General features: G+C 34.3%; 1 protein-coding gene across 1 annotated transcript in view; it reads left to right on the forward strand.

Moving 5' to 3' along the window:
• The first annotated feature begins 4,667 nt into the window (after positions 1 to 4,667).
• Positions 4,668 to 23,865, forward strand: part of LOC143233338 (nephrin-like) — a 113,603-nt gene continuing 94,405 nt past the window's right edge. Inside the window, exon 1 of the mRNA XM_076469484.1 lies at positions 4,668 to 5,002. Coding sequence (XP_076325599.1) covers positions 4,903 to 5,002 — 100 coding nt within the window. The 5' untranslated portion in view covers positions 4,668 to 4,902. The remainder of the gene's footprint in view (positions 5,003 to 23,865) is intronic.

Genomic DNA, 23,865 nt, shown 5'->3' on the forward strand with positions numbered 1-23,865 from the left:
CCCCCACGGCTGGGAGGGCGAGCATGTTTAGAGCTACTCGGATGCGAACCTGCGACCCTCAGATTACGAGCGCATGCCTTAACGCGCTCGGCCATGCCGGGCCATTGTTAATAGAAGATAAAACAATTATAATATAAATGTGTTTAATTATAATTTTTAGCATAAATATCATAAATTAATAATGTAATCCCTAAACGCTTTCTCGTTTTACCGCTACAACTGGTCACGTTTTGCCATTAAAAGCTTTTGTCAGTTGATTCAATTGTAACTCATTATAACTATAATATGCACGTACAGTGTGTGTGCGTGTTTCCTAGAAAGCTCCAAAAAGCCATCTTTATTTATGTAGTACTGAGCACTTTAAAGTATTTGATAGATTTTCTGAATCTAATGCATTTAAATTAATAGTTAAATGTTCATAATTAGTAGTACGTATAAGATCGTCAAATGTTACTGTATATTTTAACAGAAAGTTAAACCACCACATTTCCTCCTGACATGATTAAGTTAGACACATATTGTAAGAATTATCCGATACACATCAAAATAATAGATTTTCTTTGCTTATAATTAAACACAAATTTACACAATGCCCATCACGGGTATCGAAACCCAGTTTCTAGCGGTGTGAGTCCATAGACATACCGCTGTGCCAATGAGGGGCACAACAATAGATGTTTGTTTGTTTGTGTATGAATTTTGCGCAAAGCTACACGAGGGATATCTGCGCTAGCCGTCCCTAATTTAACAGTGTAAGACTACAGGGAAGGCAGCTAGTCATTACCACCCACTGCCAATTCTTGGTCTACTCTTTTGTCAACGAATAGTGGGATTGAACGTCACGTTATAACACCCTCACGGCTGAAGGGACGAGCATGTTTGGTGCGACGTGGATTCGAACTCGCGACCCTCGGATTACGAGTCGACTGCCTGAGCACCTGGCCATTCTAGGCCTTACAACAATAGATATAACCCTATATGTACATATTGCGTTCAACGCACACATGGTTTTCTCTTATATTAACTGGATGTAGAACAACAACAAATAGCATAAACTTTGTTTCAATACTAAGTTTGTATTCTGCCCAAATTTATATCTCAAACTGGAGCTATTAATACATTCGGAACATGTGGTTTGACGGAAACCCCATAGAGAGATAGTCTGTTTCTATATTCACTCTTCCTCTGCCTTCAAACACTTTCCTATCAACAGCCATCCCATCATTTCTCAAAGTACGTCCAGCCTTCTTGTTACTTTGTTATATAGGCCTTTTTAAAGGATTTTATGAGGTCAAAAGTCAAATATAGACCAAATGTGGTTATATTTATAGCAATGAAACTCAACGTTGTCACAAATATAAAATTTCATATACCCAACACACTGACATAAATAAAGCTGAATTTGTCTATTTTCGATATTTTTATGTGAGTGAGGAGTGGGGGTTCAAAGCTTAGAAGAGGCATATTTTTAAAGCTTTTGTTCAATTATTCGACCATATTTTGATCAGTGTACATGGGATTTTGTACAGGTTATAAACATTTAGAAACAAACTTTCAGGGACTCGCCCATCTTTAGTAATTACAGGGAGTCAGGTTACAACAAAAGTCATAATTTTAGTGGGTTTTTTTTATAATTACTACGTCGTATTTCGGCCAATTTACATGGGATTTGATACAAAGATATATTTTTTACAGACCCCCATACATATACATAAAAGCTGTGGTATGTGCTCATATTTCCTCATTTTATGGGTATCATAAGCGCATAATTTTAGAGATGTGGGTCAATTACTTAGCCCACCTTCGACTAGGCGACACACAGTAACAAACAAAGGTCTTACACTAGTCCATTTTTAGCAATTATAGAGAGGTCAAGACGTTACAAAAAGCATGATTTTTAAGACTTTTTATCAATTACATAGTTATATTACGAGTAACTTACGGAGGATCTAGTGTAAAAATCCTCTTCGCAAATCCCACTCAGAGATACATACAGCTTTAGATTTTTTTTTTCCTTTTACTGAGTTCTTCAACAAGAATAGTACAGTTTAGAGTATTTGTGAACTATTCATTTATATATCACCCAACTTGCATAGGACTTGCTAAAAATATACCACTTTTGCAGGCCACAAGAAGTGATATAAACAGCTCTCGATTCTTTTTTATATTTTTTAAATATTTTTCGGGTGTCAAAATTAGGCATTTTTGGATTGAATGGCAGAGACATGTTATATTCGCCCGTGAATGTTGGCCTATTTAATTAATAACTTATATTTTAATGTCTACTCTTCTAAAGTAACAAACTTCAGATATATTGAAACAAACTAAACCTATTGAAAATAGCAGAAACGAATAGAAGATTATATACAGTTAATACATGCACTTGTTCTATCAAAATACTTCTTCGACAAGAGTGAACTTACGATCTGTAATGTATAGTGTACTTAGGAAACCCAATTAGTTCTATTGTTCTTATTTTGGCTGCTTAAGCCTAATAAACGACTTTTCCTAGCAGAGTAAAGAACATTATCTGTTGAAAAAAGCTATGCTGAATGGCAAATAATGTCTAAACAAGTACAATTTATGAAACACCCCAGAATATCTATAGCTTTAATACCAATGATACCTCACTGTAAAATAGAGGAGGCGAATTTTGTGGCACAACTCACCGAATAAAGTGAGAATATTTTGATGAATATAGATTTAAAAATAAGTAGAAACGTGTATTTAATTAACATTTCGTAATTTGTTATTTTAAGGTACGTATTTTTTATACGTTTTAATACAGATATATATATTTCGTCCTTAACCAGTATATTAATAATAGCACACGTTATTTCGTAGAGAAAAATAAATGAACGTTAGGTATACAGCTCATACATATCTTTAATAAGAAAACTAAAGTGAACAATTCTGTAATCTCCAGTTATACATTTTTAAAACGACAACATCTTGGAGTAATCCAATTTACTCGGTTCTTGCTACCACTAAACCCTGTTACATCGTATTTTGTTTAATGAAAGAATATTTCTTTGCATACAAAAGGTACATTAAAAATAGAATTAGCGCACATTCAATAAAGCATTTGGATAGACTGCAATCGACTTTTTCAATTTATTTATGCCCCCCTAGTGGCTCAGCGGTATGCCTGTGGACTTACAACGCTAAAATCCGGGTTTCGATACCCGTAGTGGGCAGAGCACAGATAGCTCATTGTGTAGCTTTGTGTTTAATTCAAAATAACAACAACAGCTTTATTTATAATATAAAATTAAATATTTTTTTTTACTGGGAAACCACACCCTTTGCTTCATTTTGCAAACTTTGTTTACGTTTTCAAAACTCCAAAATACTTGCTGCATTAAGAGAAAATTTGGAAACTTAACCAAAATTTGTGTCAGTTTTATCTTTCTTTCTATTATTGTGCAGAAAAATAAAAACACTATGGAATGAAATGCAGCCAAATAGTATGAGGATACCAAAGTATTCTCACAAAATAATTTAATTAAAACTGATACACACTTTGTCCCTCAGTGGGACAACAGTAAGCCTACGAACTTGCAACGCTAGGAGCCGGAGTTCAGTTCCTCGTGGTGGACGCAGAAGATAGCCCAACGTGGCTTTGCTGTGTAACAAACACAGAAATCGTAGAAGATTTTTAAATGAACGCAGTGTCTTCTGCTCAGTGAGTTGCTATAAATAACAACATGAAGTGAACATTCTGAAGTTATGAATTTCCTAAACATACTGTTTATATTCAGCTTAAGAACTCACTAAAAATAATGATTGACTGTCTGTACTCGATTTAACACTACAAACAATGCTTAACTGTCTGTACTTAACACTAAAAATAATGATTGACTGTCTGTACTCGATTTAACACTACAAACAATGCTTAACTGTCTGTACTTAACACTAAAAATAATGACTGACACCCTAAACTTGACTTAACAAAACAATGAGTGGCTTTTTATACTCAACTTGACACTAAAAATAATGACAGACTGTTTGTTCTTCACTTAACACAACAAAACAATGCCTGACTGTCTACACACAAATTAATATTACAAACACTGCCTGACTGTCTGTACTCGACTTAACGCTACGAAACAATGCTTAACTGTCTGTACTCGACTTAACACTGCGAAACAATGCCTGACTATCTATACTAAACTTAACACTAAAAATAATGATTGACTGTTTGTACTCGACTTAACGCTGAAAACAATGACTGACTGTCTGTATTCGATGTATTATTGCCAATAATGTATTGTGTGATTCCTTCTTCCTAAAGTTTTCTTTCAAGAATAATAAATTTAAGATAAAAAAATCATTCATACAATGTTACACATCTTTATTTCCACCATATTGTTTTTATCATCACTGATACCGCCTGACTACGAAGAGTAAAGCGATTCTATACACAGATAATTATTCTACACATATTTTGTTTTATGGAAATGAGCAGTTAACATGGTTTGCTTCCAATTCTAAAAGTTAACTAGATGTTCTTTATCAAACAGGTTAGATTATGTTCGGACTTTACATCCAGGACATAAAGAGACCACAATGAACACCACGCCCTCTATAGGTAAATCGATCATTCGCTTGCCTTCTCAAGCTGTCACTCTGGGCACGAAAACAGTATTTTTAGCAAAGATGTTGCGTGAGACAGACGGTTCATTGAAGAACTCTGTAGCACCAAACTTTATTTAGCAAATCAGATGTGCTTATCTTAAGGAAAATCTGGAATAATAATTTGGTTGAATTAGCTTTCACGAAAGAAAGGTTAAATGAATCTCTTTCTCTTATATTGACAATATACCACTCTTAAAACTCCTCAAAAAAAAGTAGCCTATAAATCAAGAACTCTACTTCAGATTTTCAAGACACTGAAAACAAATGAGAATGGCTGGTTTGTTCCTGTTAAGTGTTATTGTTTCAATAAACCAGCTAGAACTTATTTTCAGCTATGAAGTAGAAGTCGAGAGCTTGAAAGAACGTAAGTTTACCCTTTTTTGTTGTTGTTGTTGTCGAAGATGAAATAATATTTACCGTAAAAACGTTTTCTTCTCACTGTATAGTTTTGTATTCTCTTGTTAAGAGCCCAGGTGTTTGTCACAAATAATAACAGCTATCATAGAATGCAGCCTCTCTGGTGTTGCTCATATGAATAGAAAACCGAATCCTCACTGGATCTGTAACAGATGCTATAGTTACGTAACGATAGAAGCCTAGCTTCCTACTTCAGTCATTTCCTGAATGTTAACAATGGAAGAAATACTCAATAATTACAGCTAATAAAAGCAATTTGTTTCACTTGAAGTAAGTCCATAGTAAGGTAATTAGGATTAATTAGTAAGCATCTTAATACCTTAATTATTTTGTTTTACATATCTCTATACTATAAAGAACATGACATTGTGCTTATTTCTAGTCTTATGAAGTAGTTAAGCTTAACACTAGGATATAAGCCTTCTATATAATCTTTACCATTCAAATAATTCTTATGCATTCCAATTTCTCAATTAAGTTTCAAAGGTAATTAAGACCTCTCAACCGCTGCTAGGTTGTTTTGTTTGATTGTTTTTAATTAAGTGCAAAGCTACACAATGGGTTATCTGTGTTCTGCCCACCACGAGTATCGAAACCCGGATTTTAGCGTTGTAAGTCCGCTGCTAGATGGAACTCAAAATTTCCAACTAGAACAACACTCAAGTAAAACGTCCAGATCAGATAGCCCCTGAGTTAAGTCATAACCCTTCTTAATTTTCACGTGGTCAGGGCGATCGATTCGCAATCTAAGGATCGTAAGTTCGAACTCTCATTACCGAACATGTTGACTTGGCCAGCCAAATGGGTGTAAGAATTCTCAGCTTACAAAAGTACCGCCTCACCCCAAGCCACATTACATAATGTTTTGGAACATCAAGAGACCTGTTGGACTATCTCGGCGGTTCCATCCTCTAAGCCAAATTCAAACTATTGAACACATTTTTTTAAAAGATTAAAGCCAGCCCTTATCCTTCATATATCTTAAGGCTTTATTTTTCAAAATTACTGAAATTTACCGCCTTACCTAAAGTCCTATTTGCCCTACCGCTAACAACAACACACTGTTTGGACAGTTTAAAGAGACTGATCAACCGTTAATACCAAGTTCCTTTTCTTTTATGACACTGATAAGGTTATCCCCATCCAGATAACAATTAAGATCGTAATGGAAAAAATAAACAGAAGGAGAGCAGCCAGTCGGTTGCATCCGCTGATATAAAGTCTTTGAAATGGTTAACTTTTTTTTTATAAATACGAACCCACAGCGGAACGTGTTTAGCGATGTCACATATTGTACCTTGGAACTTCCGTCCAAGTCTCAGCATACAAACTACTCGGTTACGTCCAGTCAGTTAGCCAGATCAGACACACTCAACAGTGTTCGTTAGCGAAACGAGACATAACCGTAAACGTATGTACACTTACACGTATGCTGTTGTATTATTACTTTACAGTTGACTGTACATGTACAAGCTACAGTTTGCTAAGCCTTAATCTTTCGTTAAAAACTTGGCAATGCATATTTTCCTTCCATCTTTCTCATTCAAACGTAATGAGTGTTTTTGGCATTAACGCTTTGTTTTCTTGAATAGGTAACGTTTAACATATATACTAACATACACTTTAAACACTATTATAAATCCTGTACAAATTATGTAGAATAATAGATGAAATGAAATCCAAATAACCTAAAGACAGAAATGAAAGTAACTGAACACCGGATAGCAGGTAAGGACTAATTGGATTCGTGTCTGTTTAAAGGAACAAAAATATCAAATTGATGGACATTATTGATAACATAAAAAATATAAAGTTACCGTAAGGGTTTTAACAGTCACGACTTATGTTACTACAATCTAAATGTTATAATTGTTCAGGTATATGTGAATTGAATATCTCATGTGAATTCATTAAATGTAAATAGAGATAGAAACTTATTCGTTATGTCTTGTAGAGACGTCATCACGCGGACATCATAATTCCGTCTTATTGAACATCAGACTTTTCCCTCTAGCAGTGAACAACAATCCATATCAATGCAAATTCGGGTAAATCTTAACATGCTGTCAATGAAGTAAGCATCGCCTTTGGCAAGAGATACGGATAGGAATGTCTGGGGCTATTCATTCTGTCGATAAATCTTTGTTTATGTACATTGTTTAGATGATTTATAGCGTAAGGTAACCTGATATTAGAAGACAAATTTGTCATTTTTCATCTAAGATGAACGTAAGCACTTGACGTTAAATATGGCGGACTAAACTGTATATCACCTGATTTTATAACGTCAGTGTAGCACTGTTATAACTGCAGACAGTTATTCACTTTGATACAAAAAGAGTAATATAGTAATATTATACCAGTAATGCTATACTAATGGAGCTGCATATCTTCTGCATTAGACATAACATTATCTATATATATATATGCGTGTGCATGTCGATGGTGTTATCGGGGTATGTAATTTATTTGTTAATATTTTCATCAGTTTATCCTTGACCAGTCCCTGTAGTCATCCTATGATTAATTTCACATAGATAATTAGTATTTTAAACTGACAAAGCACCTTAACACATTGATCGATACGGAAATAAATGAAATGTGTTATCTACAATGAATCCAACGTGGCTGTAGTTCATCCCACCTTTATTTATGGACAAGTTTTAATTAGTGTATTTGAGTTTGTTCGTTCTACAGCAAAGCCACGCTGAGTTATCTGCTCTATCAACCGGGAGAATCGAACCTCTAATTTTAGCGTTGTGAATCTGTAGACTTACAGCTCTACCACCTAGGAGGCTAAGCTTTAGTTACTTAGTTTCTGAATGTCATTCCGTAATTTCTATCTTAATTCTTACTTTAACAATTACTCTATGTATTTCGTTATATTAATTATATGAACAATTACTTTTTATCAAAGTGATTACGACGTACAAGTAATCATTTTGTTTTTGAAAAGATCATGTGATAATTTCGTTTCAAAAAAAAGTTTAGTTTGCTTGTTTGTGTTTTTTTTAATTTCGTGCAAAGCTACACGAGGGCTATCTGCACTAGCCGTCCCTAATTTAGCAGTGTAAGATTAGAGGGAAGGCAACTAATCATTGACACCCACTGCCATCTCTTGGGCTACTCTTTTAACAGCGAATAGCGGGATTAACCGTCACATAATATAAGGCTCCCAGAACTGAAAGGGCGAGCATGTTTCATGTGACGGAGGTTCGAACCTACGACACTCAGGTTACGAGTCGAATGCCTTAACCACCTGGCCATGCCGGGGCTTAAATGTCGTCTAGCATGAAGTGTTTGTTTGTTTCTTTTTGAATTTCACGCAAAGCTACACGGCAGCCATCTCTAATTTAGCAGAGTAAGACTAAACAGAAGGTAGATAGTCTTAACCACTCACCGCCAACTCTTGGGCGACTCTTTTGCCAAAGAATAATGAGATTGACTGTCACATTGTAACACCGTCACGGCCGAAAGAGCGAGAATGTTTGATGTGACGGGGATTCGAACCCGCGACCCTCGGAAATAATTTTAGAAATTAAAACTGGCGTTTTAAAACTGACTCGATGATATACGAAGTATTTATACATTTCAATGACTTCTTCTGTCGATAGCATCGTGCTAATGTATTAAATTATGAACAGGAACTTCCAAAATTCTTGCCTTGAAATGTTCGTTAGTTTAATTTTTAATTCTAGATATCTGTATGTGTACGTGTACTTAACGTTAGGTTATTGTTCGTGTATTTGTTTTTTCAATTTTATTAGAGAGAAAAAGATTTTCCTTTCAGTCTGGTTGTTATAATAGCTGTATCGTTCGTATTATTTATAGATTGAAGGTTTATTCAATATCCTCACCTAAATTATTTTCAGTATGATAAAGGAAAAATCATTTTGACCTGAAATTATTATCATAGCAGAATACCAATCATCTGAATTAATTAATTTTGTGAGTTACGTGTTCATGTGTTTAGAATCTGCAAGGAGCAGTTCTTCCTTTACCAAGGTATTTAATTTAGGATGCACAAAAGGCACAACCATAAGCATCGTTTAAAGCCAAGCCATCTTATTTAGATGACTATAAGACTTGAGCACAATGTAAAACATGAAATGTTGTTGTTATTTTCTAATCAATGAAAAGCGAAGACCAATAAAAAGGTTGCTCTAACAATCTTAATGTTGAAGTAACTTTGAATCGTCATTAATGTACATATCCCTAAAATATGTTTTGCGCTTTAATAATTATTTCAAACAACGTTTTGCTTAAGTCTATAAGTAATAACACTTAGGTATTAAGATACTTTAGCTAAATAACTTCAAAGTAAAAAAAACTATACCATCGTTTATTGTATGTAATATTAATCATTTCTCTCCTGTTTCTAATATCTAATGAAGTTATTATATCCAGAGAAGAGAGAGAAGAAGGCCTGCTTATGTTTTTGTAAGGTCATAGTTTCTGTATTTTCAGTACCGATTAGGCTTAGAAGTTTCTGAGGTAAAACTGACGCTATATTTTCTCTTAAAGTAGCATGTTAAACGTAATTAATATGTTACAACTACGACTATTGTAACTTATTAATATGTTAGATTTCTTTCATATGTTTAAATATTAGTTGAACTGTGTTAGCATGTAATTTTTTTAGACGAGCACAACTTTCGGTCTCTTACCGAAAGAAATGAGACTATTTCAAGTTATGACATCTTATGAGAAATACATATGGCCTTTTATCGACCTGAAAGCTCAGGTGCAATATGCTTTCATTTTTAAATATCTAAAATAAAACTGGTTATCTTGCTCGTATATATATACACGAACCTGGACATCAATATTCCAATTTTGTTTTTAAATTTACTTTTAAAATAATATTATTTTTACAAATAATTAAATAACGTTGTTGTTTTGCAATATGTAGATTACTATGATCGAGCTGATGTTCATCGTAGCAATATTTTTACATTTTTCCTCAAAACCTGTACTTTTAGTACTACTACCAATTATTTTTATCAATTTCTGAGTCTGTTAATTGAAATCTTTTTGCCCACATTTTCATCAATTCAAAATAAATGCAACGGTTTGACGATGGGTGTTGCTGGCTGTTTACCTTACATTTCATTGGTCGTTCACAAGTAAAAATAGCAGCAAATAATATTAGTAGTTTTGACATCAACGAGAGAAAACAATAGCCAACTAGAAGAAAGTGACGTAAAACAGTTCCATGTGATAAAACAGCACCCCCCCCTTGATATCATCTGTTACTTTTGGCTTTCATTTACCATGAATGTAGGTGGTCTAAAGATAAGTTCAACTGTTATTACTTTACAATAAACAGATTTGGATAAGATGCATTCCCTCTCTCTGCGTTTGCACCATTTAATTAACTAATCAATGTGCAAGGTCGTCCCGATCCCTATTGAGAGCATGTAATCAATGTGCAAGGTCGTCCCGATCCATATTGAGAGCATGTAATCAATGTGCAAGGTCGTCCCGATCCATATTGAGAGCATATAATCAATGTGCAAGGTCGTCCCGATCCCAATTGAGAGCATATAATCAATGTGCAAGGTCGTCCCGATCCATATTGAGAGCATATAATCAATGTGCAAGGTCGTCCCGATCCATATTGAGAGCATATAATCAATGTGCAAGGTCGTCCCGATCCATATTGAGAGCATGTAATCAATGTGCAAGGTCGTCCCGATCCATATTGAAAGCATGTAATCAATGTGCAAGGTCGTCCCGATCCATATTGAGAGCATATAATCAATGTGCAAGGTCGTCCCGATCCATATTGAGAGCATATAATCAATGTGCAAGGTCGTTCCGATCCATATTGAGAGCATGTAATCAATGTGCAAGGTCGTTCCGATCCCTATTGAGAGCACATTTTGTAATTTACAATTTTGTTACTAATTAAATTTGATCATTTGACCCCATACATAAGTCCGTTTTATCCAGCATTCTGACCTCCGAAGAAATAAACAAGATTTATTTCTAATCTCTCTTTTAACAATAAAGGACATTCATAATATCAAAGTATTAATTTTTAATTTTAAAACAATTGACTTTTTCTTCATACATTCAAAACTGAGGTGACCGTTTTATACCGCCTTCTTGCAACCGATGTTATTGTAATGATAACTTTACGTTACTTGTCATTTCAAATTAAATTGCAATAGCAGAACTGGATATTGCCATCAGTAATAGCCATGTGTTGATTTCATGTATTTTACCAATGTCTGCTTTAAAATATTTAATCAATCATACAGCTGCACTCTTAGTCCTACAATCTCTAACGGAAAACCCAAGACAAATTAGTTTAAGAAGCAAAATAGTTTGAGTGTATATAAAGTGAACTATAAAAAAGACTTCGGTAGACCCATACTATTTTGTTTTCCACTGGAAAGTTGTCACATGTCGTCTGATATCATTATATCTTTGTCATCTGGTTTATTTGTTTTTGTTGTTTCTATGCTTGTTGTTAAGAGCAAAGCAACACGATTGCCTATCTTTATTGTGACTCAGCTGATAGCCGGATGCGGCTTTGCTTGTTTGTTTGTTTGTTTGTTTTGAATTTCGCACAAAGCTACTCGAGGGCTATCTGTGCTACCCGTCCCCAATTTAGCAGTGTAAGACTAGAGGGAAGGCAACTAGTCATCACCACCCACCGTCAACTCTTGGGCTACTCTTTTACCAACGAATAGTTGGATTGACCGTCACATTATAACGCCCCCACGGCTGAAAGGGTGAACATGTTTGGTGCGACCGGAATTCGAACCCGCGACCCTCGGATTACGAGTCGAACGCCTTAACACGCTTGGCCAAGCTCGGCCACGCTATAGAAAATCAAAATCACATTACTGCTGAACAATTTGGGCCTTATTATCTGGGGTTAATTACTGCTACCTATTTCATAAGATGGTTTCATTCGTCTATGCTGAAGCATGTACCAACCAGTTTTAAAGTACTAAAATGTCTGCTGTTAACCTCTGTTGTCAGGACTTTGAATCGAAGTAGAATAAATGTCACGTGTACGTAAATAAATAAAATTCATCATTTTTCAAGCAAACAAACAGTATTCAAGACGAACATTAATTAAAAAAATTAACTTGTTTGTGGGCTTCAACTTGAAATATCAATATTTGCTTCACTATTCGCTGATTAAGAGTGAAAACACTATGATGCTTAATGCGAACTTCGTTCTCTTCCAATGCGTTCAGTTTAAAGAGTTGCAACAAAAGTATTACTTATAACTTTGAATTCTAGGATATATATTTATATATAACTTAACCATCAACAGGCCATGCCGTGCCTCTCAGAATATGGATAATGGAAAAGCAATATAGGTTTCAGTTGCTATTTACTTAGATCATCTGGCTCGGCATGGCCAGGTGGTTAAGGCATTCCACTCGTAACCTGAGGGTTACGGGTTCAAATCCTCGTCACATCAAACATGCTTGCCCTTTCAGCCATGGCGGCGTTATAATGTGACGGTCAATCCCACTATTCATTAGTTAAAAAAGTAGCCCAAGAGCTGGCGGTGGGTGGTGATGACTAGCTGCCTTCCCTCTAGTCTTACACTGCAAAATTACGGACGGATAACGCAGATAGCCCTCAGTAGCTTTGCGCGAAATTCAAAACAAACAAAACCTTAAAGCATTTAAATGTTTCCGAGTTGTCCTGCTCATTATTTCAAGCTATATTTGCTTTTATAGTTTCTGAAAATATCCAATCTTCTAAGAAAATCCCGATCCATATTTTGCTCGACTTTCGAAGCTATATAGGACAAGATGTATATAAATATTTAAAGAACTGAAATTTCTCACATAATTTTTGATAAATAAGTAAAAAAAAAAACGACTTATTTAAAGCTTTTTAAAGTAAGTATCGTCCACCTATACCGATGAATCAAAACACTAATCCATGATAAGTTAACCTTTAACAGAGACACGAAAAAGTAATTAAAGTTCTAATGTGAATAACGTCGACCAAGGTTCTTCTCAGCCAGTAACGCACTCCTATAGCACTTGGCCCTGTGGTAACAGCAGTGAATATAAATAACCACATGCTACACAGAGTGAAAGGTACTGTCAAGTGTAGTTCCTTATGAATAATGAATGTCTGGATTTCGAAAGAATCCCTGGCGCTAGATCTCGAAAATCGAACACATGAGCAAGGAGAGAAAAAAGGGAATTTCATACATATGACTTTTGGTCCAACATTATGACACTTAAAACCTTTACAAAAATGCGAACTTTATTGATTGCTTCATTCTTTCTTAAACAAGACTTCCTCCGAATTCAAAGACTGAACAAATGATTCGAGCTTCTTCTTGAACCTATTTTCATGGAAGAGATGTTAGAAAAACAAAGAGAATTTACAAATTAAAGTTTTCTAGCTAAACTACATTTTGATCTAGCCTTTGATTTATCGTACAAAATGGATATACACTTCATTTTTCATGGCAAGTTTCTACGTTCTTGCACGTCCTAAATCTGATCTTATCATCTAAAGAAAACATTAATAATTTTCTGCATAGCGCTTATTTGTTGATAAACGCAAAGATAAACAAAGAGCTTAATGTGCTGTGCCTACCGTAAAAAAAAAAAAAAATCTTAATCTAATTTTGAGAGTAATTAGCATTTAGACTAACCACAGAGCCACCGAAGGACATAACTGGCTCTCTGTGTTCTTTCTGTAAGTGGTATCGAACCATGGAATTTATGGTTGTAAGTCCAAAAATGTACCACTGATTTGCTTGGAAACTTCTACAGCAAACACTTAAAGCAAAATAATATGTTGATCAAATATTTTTCCTCCATAAGAAGAAAAAATTACTGGTTGATCATTTTTGTGTAATAATTTACAAGTTTAACAAATGAATTGCACCAATAATTATTAATTAATACAATTTCTAAAAGTATATTGATTCCGACTATATGGTAAAATCTGTAAACTTAGGTTAACAAAATCATTTTCTTAAATAAATATAATCACATTTCAATACACTTTAACATTAGTATATTTTTTTAGTATTAGGTATTATTTCATTAATTCTTAAAATTATTTTTCACCCTTCTTTAAAGGTGTTAAATATCATTTCATTAATTCTTTAACTTATTTTATACTCTTCTTTATAGGTGTTAGGTATTATTTCATTTATTATTTAATTTATCTTTTACACTTCTTTATAGGTGTTAGGTATCATTTCATTAATTCTTTAACTTACTTTTTATCTTTCTTTATTGATGTAAGGAATTATTTTATTAATTTTTAATTTATTTTTACCCTTCTTTATAGTTGTTAGGTATTATTTCATTAATTCTTTAATTTATCTTTTACCCTTCTTTGTAGGTGTTAGCTATAATTTCATTAATTCTTTAACTTACCTTTTATCCTTCATTGTAAGTGTTAGGTATTATTTTATTAATTATTTATCTTCTTTTTACTCTTTCTTATAAGTAATAGGTATTATTTCATTAATTTATTAACTTATCTTTTACCCTTTTTTGTACTGGTTAGGTAGTATTTCATTAATTTTTAACTTATTTTTTACCCTTCTTTATAGGTGTTAGGTATTATTTCATTAATTCTTTAATTTATCTTTTACCCTTCTTTGTAGGTGTTAGCTATAATTTCATTAATTCCTTAACTTACCTTTTATCCTTCATTGTAAGTGTTAGGTATTATTTCATTAATTCTTTAACATATTTTTTAATCTTTCTTTATAGGTGTTAGGAATTATTTTATTAATTTTTAATTTATTTTTACTCTTTTTTTATAGGTAATAGGTATCATTTCATTAATTCTTTAACTTAACTTTTACCCTTCTTTGTAGGTGTTAGGTATTATTTTATAAATTCTTTAACTTATTTATTACACTTTTTTATAAGTGTTAGGTGTAATTTTATTAATTTTTAACTTATTTTTTACTCTTATTTATCGGTGTTAGGTGTTATTTTATCAATTTTTAATTATTTTTTATTATTCCTTATATGTATTAGGTATTATTTTATTAACTTTTAACTTATTTTTACACTTCTAAATTAAAATTAACAAAATGGTTCCTAATACGTATAAAGAAGTGTAAAAAATAAGTTAAAAATAATGAAATAATACCTAACACCCATAAAGAAGGGTGAATTTTTTTTTGAATTTCGCACAAAGCTACACGAGGGCTATCTGTGCTAGCCGTCCCTAATTTTGCAGTGTAAGACTGGAGGGAAGGCAGCTAGTCATCACCACCCACCGCCAACTCTTGCGCTACTCTTTACCAACGAATAGGGGGATTGACCGTCACATTATAACGCCCCCATGGCTGAAAGGGCGAGCATGTTTGGCGCAATGAGGATACGAACCCGCGACCCTCGGATTACGAGTCGCACGCCTTAACGCGCTTGGCCATGCCGGGCCAAGAAGGATGAAAAATAAGTTAAAGAATTAATGAAATAATACTTAACACCTATAAACAAGGATAAAAGATAAGTTAAATATTGATAAAATAATACCTAACACTTATAAAGAAGTGTAAAAAATAAGTTAAAAAATTAACCGAATAATAACTGGCACCTATAAAGAAGGGTAAAAGATAAGTTAAAGAATTAATTAACTAATACCTAACACCTACAAGAATTCATAGAAAACAAGTTAAAGTATTAATGAAATGATACCTAACACCTGTAAAGAAGGGTAAAAAAACAAGTTAAAGGTGTTACAATTTTTAACTCTAATTTGTATTTATAAATGACAATAATACTTGTTAATAAAAATTACACGAACATTATGCTTCATTTACTGAAACTCCATGAAAAACCCTATGTTTTCACATTAAGAAAAATATTACTACAGATAGGTAGAGCACCTTAGCGTTAAAATTATTTTGAATGCGTTAATCAGCTAGCCAAAGTCGTTATAAAGTCACGGTGCAACGGCATGTATCAGAACTACATTTTGATATTGTTATATTTTAGTAAACTGTGTGACGAAAATTGATCATTGTTGCTAATGGTATGTAACAACACTTTCCAATGCAAGATGTTAACATATACAAATAATAAAACTTTATTTAAATATTTTGAACTTATAAAAGGAAGAATCCCTTTTACCTAGTGGTATTCATCAAAGATAAAAGAATATGGATCAGTCTGCGAAACCAGGACCAGTCAGAAAGAAATCTGTATCAAGTCGTACGCCTTTCATAGCTGATAAAGTGAGACGTCTTGAAACTGTGAGAATATGAACACGAAATTCTGTGATGAAGGCTTTCCACGTACCCCACGCAACAATATGCAACCTAACTAAAATGGATCTTCGTATGTAAAGAAAAAAAAAAAAGGAAGGGAGAGAAAAAGAAAGGATTCACGTGAACATATCTGTTGAATTGTCACATGTTTGTCAAGTCGTCTACGGATTTCTGCGCAACTGGATCGTCGGAACAGTCTCTTGAAACCGTCGTCAGATTTATTATTAAAAGCCATTATACACGACTGGTGTGGGTTTGACAAGAATACAGTCTTACGACTGAGTTTTTTGCAGTGAAATCTCTGCAGCTGTATTACTGTCAGTATGCGCAATCATCATAAATATAGCATAAACAGAGATGTGGTGACATAGACTGTAAGGTCTTGATGAGATTCCAGGGTAATACAGAAGTTACATATGTAAAACGTATTCATCTCCTGTATTTATATCTGATTACATTTATTCATTCTCTTTGTTTATTGGTACTTTCGTCCTCCCCTGGTGGAACTGCAGAAGTCGATCCCCATCGATGTACACAATAGATAGCCCAATGTGGGTGTGACTTACAGTAATCAACAAATCAATACCGTTTGATATTCTGTTTCCGGCATGGTCAAGTGGTTAAACCTGAATATTGTGGGTTCAAATCCCAGTCACACTAAACATACTCACCCTCTCAGCCGTGAGGACCTTATAATTTAATGGTCAATCCCACTATTCGTTGTCAAAAGAGTAACTCAAGAATTATGGATGGGTGGTGATGACTAACTGCCTTCCCTCTAGTCTTACACTGCTAAATTAGGGACGGCTAACGCAGATAGCCTTCATGTAGCTTTGCGCGAAAATTCAAAAGCAAAATCGCTTGTCTGCCTAAATTCACTTCATCTACAAATACATTTTTCTCTTTTTTACCCTAATTACAATTAAGAGCGTTCATCAGTTCTACATAAATCGAATGTAAAATTCTATTTAATTGTTAAAGTACACTCAACTCCTAATTCTTTAGTCGTAAATCCGTGGACACACCGCTGTCCCAGCAGAGGACATGAATAGTAGGATTAATAGTATTATTATAATTACCGACGGCCGAATGGATGAACACATCCAAGGACAGGTTTCAGTCCCGTGCTCCACAGATTACGATCTGAGTGCCCTTACCATCACAGCCATGCCAGGTCCGCGAAAAAAAAAGAAAAAAAAAAGCTTTCTCATCAATCAATAAGTTCTCTTAAGTATTTTATCTTTTATTGTATTGCTAAAACTATTTCATTCTTTACAGATTCTTGCTGATTAAAGCTGCACTGTCGAACTAACTATCGGTTAGTGAAAGACTTAACTCACAGTCTTTCCACACTGTATACATTCCAGTGCTTTTTACACGCGTTTGGTGGTTTCAAAATGGATACATGCTTGTCCAAGCGCATTAGTTTAATTCATTTTTCTGTTTTGTTCTTTTTTTTCTACTGTGTTTCCAATCAAAATCGGCGAGCCACAATTTTTGTCCATTGGCGCCAGTTGTGTATTTTTTTTATTCATATATGTGTTTGATTTCTCCAAAAACGTCCGTTCTTTTAACTTTTTTATTATATTTTAGAATAAAATCATACAGAACCAAAACGTAAGTTCCAGAACTACTATTATATTTACTTATATTGCTAACTGTTGGTTTTTCAATATATTCCTATTGGTTACTCGTTTTTAGATGTTTTGCTGTTGTTTTTTTTACGTTTTGCTTTGCACACTGCCCTAAAAGTATCTAACGGCATTATTAAAAACTAACGTAGGCCTGGCATGGCCAAGTGTGTTAAGGCGTTCGACTCGTAATCCGAGGGTGGCGCGGGTTCGAATCCTGGTCGCACCAAACATGCTCGCCCTGGGGGCTCGCCTGGGGTTACTTGCGGAACCCACCCCTGAAAATAATAAAGAACTCAGTTCTTCAGAACGTGCTTGTGAATTCTAAGCTATACACAGTTTATAGAGATCAGAAGTTGCCACACACACACATATTTATACTCAAAATGCCATAGAAATCGCAGCTCTTGTCCTTGAAAGAGGAGTGGGTTCGTGGATCCGTTATTGGCGTATCACTGTTCAAGACTATTTAATCCACCAACGTACGTTGACGTTTGCCACAGATAATATGTTAAAGTAATGGAAGACCACTGGAAGTGCTAATTTTGATATTAAATTATTCACCCAGGACTGTAACGAGAATTCTATTATACGAGACAATACATCCACCGAACACAACGAATTAGAATCAACTGAAACAAAAGAGCGAGCCGATATATAAGCTATTGATAAGTAATACTTATCACAGCTCTGAATGCAAGATATCAGACATCATGGTAAACGGTTGTTAAATTCGGGTACGTGACAATAAAAAAAAAAAAACCGTAACGCACACTGAGGATTCTTGGCTGTGATTAACTTCTTCAAATAGACTGATCAGAGAGTGAAAAAAACTTTTGAGCCAGGACAAATGATTAACCAATGGTCAATTGACAATAGTAAAGGAGTCATTTGTGATATCTTATACTTGGCTGTGTTTTAAGGTATTTTATGAATACATATTCTAATTCTCTTAGCATGCTAACGTAATATCCATTACTACACGCCATTTTCATCAGTGATTTAAAACAAAAACTTTCGGAATCTCTAATGGTCAATCGAGGGCTAGACATGTAGACAATGCAATTGCTCAGTGACGTTTCAATTTAGCGTTTCTGGAACAGAAGGGAATGGTTGAAATATCTGAATACACAAGAAACCCGGCGGTATGTTTCCAGAAATGTATGCCTACTAATAACATTTTGCAGCCTATAACTTAATGCTAAAAATGGGATCATATCTTATGAAAATAGGAATCCAGTGGTAAATCAAAACAACCTAAACACCTGAGGTCATATTGTGTCCCAAAATTTGTTAGTGTGTTGTCACTGCATATTTATATGGGGTTATGAACATGTTGTTATTGTTGTTTATTGCGAAGCTACACAAAGGGCTATCCGCACTCTGTCTACCACGAGGAATCGAGCTACGTATTTTAGCGTTGTAAATCTGTAAACTTATTGCTGACCCACTGTAAAAGGTAGGTTTGTTTTGTTTGGAATTTCGCGCAGAGCTACACGAAAGCTATCTGCGCTAGCCGTCCCTAATTTAGCAGTGTAAGACTAGAGGGGAAGCTACTAGTCATCACCACCCACCGCCAACTTTTGGGCTACTCTTTTACCAACGAATAGTAGGATTAAACGTCACATTATAACGCCCCCACGATTGAAAGGGCGAACATGTTTGGTGTGACAGGAATTTGAACCCGCGACTATCGGATTACGAGTCGATCGCCTCAATCCACCTGGTCATAGTAATAATGTATGGTGTTATCTTTCTTAATATATTCACCTGCAAATACAGTTCTAAAAAAGTAAAGATATGTTGTTCATGAGGTAAATGTATATACGGTTTTTTTGCAGTCCTCTACAGATATCGAAACCAGAATTTTAGCGTTGCAAACACACCTCTGTGCCACTTGGAATCCATGTAATACAGAAAATGAATATAAGATATTTAAAATAATAAATCGACTCTTATATCTATAGTTTATTATTTAACTTAAATGTCAGAGAGTATGTTCAATATATTAATCAAACAAGTAATGTTCACACGAAGGTGCACATTGCACTCGGACTGCCATTGGTAACCGTATTACCTTTCCGAGCTTTCCAATATACTTTTATCATTTCAAATGTTATTTCACAAATATTGCATCATATTGGGCCAAATATGATAATAAAAAAACACGTAACATTTAGAAATTTTATAAAATTAAAGGTGTTCGATCTGTATCGTTCATTGGTCTAGTTGACTGCTTAGAAGTCATTGAAACAACACATACAGCTGAAACCTAATGCGTAAGTCTGAAAGCTTATATCACTAAAAGTAAACGAGTTTCGTTAACCGTGGTGAGCACAACATAAATAGCCCATTGTGCAGCTTTGTGCTTAACAGCAAACAAACGAAGGAAGGTTAAAGTTTGTCAAATGAAGTGTGGTCTAAGAAATTCATTGAGTTGATCTAATGAATCTTTGATAATTACAGCAAGCTTGAATTCTTAGGCCTAGTAAATAAATACATAGATCTCTATTTAGATTCAGTTGTATCGTCCTTTACTGTTTTCAAAATGACGAAACTCAATTCTTAATGGTATTTCAACCGCTTTAAGCTTCTGTATTATAAAAGTCTTGGGGTTATTTTGCCCAAAAGATTTTCATACTTTTACTCTCACTTTATTACATCCAACTTTATTCTGAAGCTAAATATATACAGGGTGGCCTGTAAGTCCCTACCCATCCATATATCTTATGTATCCAGTATATCTGTGTGCTGTCCCTCATTCTCGCTGCATAATATTATGCGACGCCATGTTCTGTTAGACATCTTCAAGTGTAAATAGACTTACATCGGCCATATTTCTCTGAAATAAGAAAAAAATTATAATACATACGTAATTGAATATAACATAATAACATATGGATGGTTAGAGACTTACGGGCCACCCTGTAGATTAACAACAAATAACTGAAAGAAAAACAGACTAATTTTAATTTGTTTGCCGGTGCTTTAATTTTGTTATCATTGACATTTTCATTGTTATTATACTGTGGTTTTACAGTTCATTCTGTATCAGACAAAGAATTTCTTCTAATTTGTTACAGTTTGTTTTTCAATTGCATTAGGCACAACGTACAGAACTGATAAATGTTGCTTACAAAATTCGATAAGGTCGTGCTGAAACAAAGTTCTTAAGCATAAGTAGAATTTACAGAATGCTTTCTCCTACTCAGAACTGTTCGGGGATCTTTTATTCCATACTCCGACTTCCCATTTCATCTTTCGTACTCGAAGAAGTCGAAAGATAATGTTTTCGATCCAGTGGTCATATGGTTTCTTTTGCAAAAACTGAAATGTGTTTTAGGAGAAACGAAGCTGCATAAAACGCCCTTTTCAGATATGGTAATTGGCCGTAAAACTTTTGAAATAGAACAGTCTACTCAGGATAGTCCTTCTAATAATGGACTTCTCTCTGCTGTAATCTCTGCATGTAACTTAGAAACTCCAGAACGTGTTGTATTTCCAACCCACTCTTACTAAATGCAACTCAGTTCTGTAGTGGCACCCTTTTGTACACATAAATATGACAGAAGCACTTTAGTAGTTTGCTGTATTCTCAGTCGGTGTTCCTAACACCACTTCAGTTATCGAACTGTATTAGAAAGTGAACAAATAGACAGGATTGATAAGTATGCAGAAAGCATGCTTAAGCAGATAAAGAATATTTATATCGGTAGATAAACATACAAAGATAAATAAATAAACAAAAAAGAGGCGGACTGGAAGAGAGCAAAATAAAACACAAAATGAATAAATATAAACTGAATACTTCGATTGATAATAGTTTGAAAAATACAAATATGTGTGTATGTACACACATACAACAGATGGTGAGAAATGTAGCTGAATATACAACGTTATATTAAATACTGACAAAATATAATATATAGTGGCGAGTATATTTAGATAAACATATTAAACATACAAATAAAGATACGTAGGAACATAAACTAAAATTATTGTTTGTTATTAAGCACAAAACTGCACAAATGGTTGTCTTTGCTCTGTCCACCACGAGTATCGAAACCTTTTCTTGGGATATAAGTTCGTGGACATACCACTGTGCAAACGGGGTAATAAATTCAAACAACATTTCATTCCAAGGGCAACAGCCTGACCTACTTATATCATCATAAAAATGTAATGTTGCAAAATGTCCTTCCAAGTTCCATTTTAAGTCATTCCAAACTAACAGCTTTGTGTTTTAATTGAATAAATTAGAATATATTTCATACACATGTAAATGTCTTCAGTTGGTATAGCGGTTAAATGTCTTCAGTTGGTTAGTTTAAGGATTTACAACGCTAAAATCAGGGATTCGATTCCCCTCGGTAGACGCAGCAGATAGCCCGATATGGCTTTGCTACAAAAAAAAACACAAACACAGATATGTAAATTAACGTACTTGAATCCCTCTCTGATATAAAAGAAGTAATTTTACATAATAACTTTTCTATACATACCCTAATTAAATTCAAAATGTATATCTCAAATTTTTACGTTTTGAGGGTATTAATTAATTTGTTTGTTTGTTTGTTTTGAATTTCGCGCAAGGCTACACAAGGGTTATCTGCGCTAGTCGTCCCTAATTTAGCAGTGTTAAGACCTAGAGGGAAAGCAATTAGTCATCACCACCAACCGCCGACTCTTGGGATACTCCTTTAAAAACGAATAGTGATATTGGCCATCACATTATAGTGCCCCCACGGCTGAAAGGGCGAGCATGTTTAGTATAACAGGGATTCAAACCCGTGACCCTCAGATTACGAGTCGAGCACCCTAACCACCTGGCCATGTCGTGCCACTATTATTGGTTTAAAGAGAATGACTAACAACACAACAACGGTTTTTAGTAATACTGATATTATTTGTGAAGTATTTCTCTCCATACCAGGCTCACAGCGAGGGAAAAAGCTTCAAATCCCTATATGAATTTGTTTTACTTCATAACCTTTTTGACGCAGATAGCCTAGTTGCTTTGCGTCATAAAACGCCAAACAACCAACAAACCGTTAATTTATGTGCTTGTTTTCCGTTGATCAGAAATATGCCCAATAACCTATGAATACTCTACCCACTGCTGGCACTGAAATTCTATTATTGGCTTTATTAGCCCTCGGATTTACCTATGACCCGTTGGTGGGAAATGTACATCATATTTTATGCTAATTTTTCTAATAACACCAAATTATTTAAACCTGTGAATAATCGAACCTCATCCAAAATATATTTTTCGAAATATTTTTTTTAATGAAAAAGCAAAACAAAGAACGAACCACAATATGTTGTTGTTGTTCATGTCCCTACTAACAGTAGGTGGTTCTTCTGATACCTTTACCTGAGTCTATGTTACAGATTAACAGTAACAGTAAGTGGTTCTTTTGATACCTTTACCTGAGTCTATGTTACAGATTAACAGTAACAGTAAGTGGTTCTTCTGATACCTTTACCTGAGTCTATGTTACAGATTAACAGTAACAGTAAGTGGTTCTTCTGATACCTTTACCTGAGTCTATGTTATAGATTAACAGTAACAGTAAGTGGTTCTTCTGATACCTTTACCTGAGTCTATGTTATAGATTAACAGAAACAGTAAGTGGTTCTTCTGATACCTTTACCTGAGTCTATGTTACAGATTAACAGTAACAGTAAGTGGTTCTTCTGATACCTTTACCTGAGTCTATGTTACAGATTAACAGTAACAGTAAGTGGTTCTTTTGATACCTTTACCTGAGTCTATGTTATAGATTAACAGTAACAGTAAGTGGTTCTTCTGATACCTTTACCTGAGTCTATGTTACAGATTAACAGTAACAGTAAGTGGTTCTTCTGATACCTTTACCTGAGTCTATGTTACAGATTAACAGTAACAGTAAGTGGTTCTTTTGATACCTTTACCTG

This window comes from Tachypleus tridentatus, chromosome 12 (assembly GCF_004210375.1).
Source record: "Tachypleus tridentatus isolate NWPU-2018 chromosome 12, ASM421037v1, whole genome shotgun sequence".
Taxonomy (NCBI): Eukaryota; Metazoa; Arthropoda; class Merostomata; order Xiphosura; family Limulidae; genus Tachypleus; species Tachypleus tridentatus.